The sequence below is a fragment of the Phaethon lepturus genome, unplaced genomic scaffold (assembly GCF_000687285.1).
Source record: "Phaethon lepturus isolate BGI_N335 unplaced genomic scaffold, ASM68728v1 scaffold7333, whole genome shotgun sequence".
NCBI classification, from domain to species: domain Eukaryota; kingdom Metazoa; phylum Chordata; class Aves; order Phaethontiformes; family Phaethontidae; genus Phaethon; species Phaethon lepturus.
In genome coordinates, this window is record NW_010528298.1 from 43,875 (window position 1) to 47,832 (window position 3,958).

General features: G+C 36.9%; 1 protein-coding gene across 1 annotated transcript in view; it reads left to right on the forward strand.

Moving 5' to 3' along the window:
• Positions 1 to 3,056, forward strand: part of MACC1 (metastasis associated in colon cancer 1) — a 36,564-nt gene extending 33,508 nt beyond the window's left edge. Inside the window, exon 6 of the mRNA XM_010283628.1 lies at positions 2,841 to 3,056. Coding sequence (XP_010281930.1) covers positions 2,841 to 3,056 — 216 coding nt within the window. The remainder of the gene's footprint in view (positions 1 to 2,840) is intronic.
• Positions 3,057 to 3,958: the final 902 nt, after the last annotated feature.

A 3,958-nucleotide genomic window follows, 5' to 3' on the forward strand; every position in this document is an offset into this window, starting at 1 on the left:
GCAAAATGAATGTAGCTAATGCCCCCAGCGTTGTTGCAAGGTTAGCATTAGTCTGACTAGTTTCAGAATGATTGCTGATCCTCACATTTACTTAACAGGTGTAGCAGAACCCTGATTAAAACCATCTTATCCTATCCTGAAGTTTTCTAATGAAAAAGCTTTCTCATTGATAATAGTTGTTGGTGTGAAAATAGGAAGCCAAACAAAGGTGGGAGAATAATAAGTTTTGACTAATAATTGAGGATTATCTGAAAACATTAACCAGCTTGTTATCCATCGAGGACTGTTCTACCATCAAGAGGATTGACTGGTTGAAAAATGTTTCTGCTTTTAAACTTAATATTTTCCTTAGTGGGAGAAAACTTCTCCCAGATGATCACAGAGGCAACCTGAGGTACATACAATTGGTGCCTAGATTTTGAAGTGCTTTTCATCAGTAAATTCCAAATCACTTTACAGAGGATGTACGTATCATTATTACCTACTCAGCAGAGGCAGTGGGAGCAGAGGGAAAACTCGTGCACGCAGCTGAGATGAGACTTGCCCAGCATGCTGCAGTGATTTAATATTTTTCTTGAAAATCGGCTTTGATATAATTCAGGAATGTCAAATGCAATTCAGTTCAGCCATTGCATTAGAGTATGTGGATTTGGAGAAAGACCTGTTTTAGAAGCCTGGTTTGCAGTGTTAGTTCAGTGTGGTCAGCGTGTAGATTACTGCTGAGTTAGTTAATCATGCACCACTGATGACCAGTTTATAAAGCTTTTTATTTCCCCTCCTTTTTTTTTTCCTCTTTCTTTTGTCCCAGGGAAAAAATCAGTTGTGACAGAATAGAGGAAAGCAGGTTGGTATTTTAGACATATTTCAGCCAATCCTCTGATTGCACAGTGTCAGACTGACCTTCAGCACAAGCCAAAGCATAGCATCTTTTCATACTCATTGTCTTTTCACATACTAGTGAAGACAGAAGGCTGTACCCCAATCCTTCAAATAGCTTAGTCCAGCAGGAACATAAGGAAAGGAAGCTGGAGACAGCAAAAAGGCATAGCCAGCAGTAGAATATCAGGAAATCCTAGCTTCTCTTGTTGGCTACCTTGGTTATCGAGCTAGAAATAGAAATACAGAAGCTTTCTGTTCTCAGCATACATACAACAGTGGTGAGCTGCTTTATGTCAATGTTGTCATATCTAGTATTTACAGCACTACATTACAAACTCCTTTTTCAATATAGCCTGTCTAATGAAAGGAAAGAATTAATCACTCTCATTCTTCCCACCTACCACTAAATTGCTTTTCTTTTCTTCTTTCTTAACCTTACGGTTATGACTTAAGACAGACTTCAAGTGAGAAGTAGGCACCATTCATTTTGGGTAAATGATGTTACCCTTCCTCCTGTAGACCTAAAATGAAAACCTTCGTTGAAAGCATAGACACTTTTTTATAGCTTAAACTAAAGACAGAAACCGGACTAATCAGACTGTGAGACATGCTACTGAGGATATAGTGTGATGGTTTTTTCCCATGTGTAGATGAGGGAGAAAGGCAGCAGAAGTTAAGGGAGATGTTACAAAAACTATGGTAGAGTCAATCTTTGGGTAAATTGGGAGTTCTTAGCCCGAATGTGGAGAAAATCTCAGCACTATGAGCAAAAAAATTCCCCTGCTACTCAGTTCCTCAAGGGATCAAGTAAATAAAGCTTAAATTAAGGAAATAGAGCTTTATGTTGTGTATCCTTTGTAAATTCATAGGATTATATTGAGGAAGTAACCAATTTCCTCCTGAACTATCCTTCAGAACCATGAAAACTGCTTGTCCATTAAAAGGGAAAAAGATATTAAAAAAAATCTTTTAGAATTAAGAGACTTCCCAATCACTTCTGCATATATATAAATGTGCACACATCAGTCCATATGCTTTTATTACTATGCCTAAGTGTGTTTGTCATAAACCAGCAAATGCTAGTACCTTTTAGGAAAGTGGTGGGTTTTTTTATGGCTTTGTGTTTCATCCCTGCAATTGCTAACTCAGTTGCTGTTTGCAAAACTTTTATTACCAATGAGGGGTGAGAAACTAGAAAGTGGATAGCCCAAGTTAAATTTGGAAAAGCAGCAGCTGGGAAAACAATCTTTTTGTTTGTAAACTTAGCAAACTTACTCTGGACATCAGCACTTTGAAAGATGTAAGTCCAGCTTGATATCTAAATCACGTTGTCATGGCTTAGTTAATGTCACTACACTAGTGACAGATTACACCTGCTAAGGATCTGCTTCATATTTGTTTACCAGAAAATAAACATATTGTAGTTTAAAATAAGGAGCACTGGTAACCTGTCTCTTAATTTCCTTTATTTCTTTCATATTTTTAAATTGCATGTCCTAATTAAAAAAAAAAAAAAAATTGTAAAAGCTTTTGACTTCCCTGCTTTTGGAGGAAAACTGCTGTATGCATTGCAAAAATGACCAAGGGGAAAAGTGTTTTCCTTCCACCCCTGTGTTTTGAGTTATATTTTCAGACAGGGATATACTTTGACTTGGTGATAATCATCTGAATGAAGAATTTATCTGTCCATTATGTACCCCTCTAAGAATTTGAGAGTTTCATAAAAATGAAGTACATAAGATTACTGGAGTAGTTTCACAGAAATGAAGTACATACGGTTACTGGAGTTTTTATCAACATGCCTTTTATGATAAAGCATTTCAGCATCTCTAGGAATCAAACACTCATTTTCTTTTTCCTTTTCTATTACTTTTCTACCATTGGAAAGATTTAGCTATTTTTTTGCTTGATAGTTCAATTTCTGTAACTAAACCTTTTTATTTTTTTCCCCTTATTTGCAGATGATGTGGAAACCTGCATATGACTTTCTCTACACATGGGGTGCCCATTATGGAGACAGTTACAGGGATGTCTTACAAGACCTGCAATCAGCTTTGGATAAAATGAAAAACCCAATAACAAAACATTGGCGAGAGTTAACTGGAACGTTGATTCTTGTGAACTGCATGGAGGTGTTAAGAGCAAGTGCTTTCTCCAAAATGGAGGATGAAAAATAGACTACCAAGACGTGTTTCACTTGAGTTGATGTGAGGTCTGGCCCCATAGTTCTCGGCTACAGATCGCCAGAGCTTGCTAATGGCTACTGAGTAAATAAGAAGAGTGGGGACTAAACTAGTGAGGTCAACAAAAATGACTTGAAATCTATCGGGTAGTTTCTAAAAGGAGCTGTTTCTTATTACACTGACTTCTAGGTGGAGATCAGTTTTAAAAACAGAACTATGCATGGCTAAGTTCAGCGTGTGGGACCTAGGTTAACATTGTTTTCAGTGAGGTATTAAAGTCTAAATATTTAATACGTTATTTTAATTGGTGTCCAAACCCCTCTACTCTAAGTCAACGGGTGCAGATTAGCCTAGAAAAAATCTTTAGGGTCCTTTCTGTCTCAACTGGGACAAAATTAATCTCATCTTCTCACAGAACAGACATTTAACAAATATTTGCACCTGGAAAAATAGGAGTCTGCTGCTCAGTCCTCCCAAAACAGCTTCTGGTGTCTTTTTTGAAGCCTAGAAGAGAGACGGGCAATTTAATGGTCAAAGGTGATTGGTTTTGATTGGTTTGTTAATGTAACTTGGTTTGTGTCTTTGTCTTGTTTGGTTGTTTTTTTTTTTGTTGTTGTTGTTTTTTGTTTGTTTGTTTGTTTGTTTTAATTCCAGCACATTTGTCTAGATTCTGCTGAGTGGAAATTCAGGAAAATTCAGGAAGCCTTCTTGGTGTACATTTTCCATCCCTCTGATCATTTGCTTATTCCTACTTTGTCTTTATTAAATAGGTAAATAGGGAAGAGTATCTTTGTAGGTACAAGGGCTGTAGACAGTTCATACACACCTCAGTTGATCATTTTTTTCTACCTTACTGTATGAAGAATATGGGTGATGGCTATTATTTTCTCAAAAAA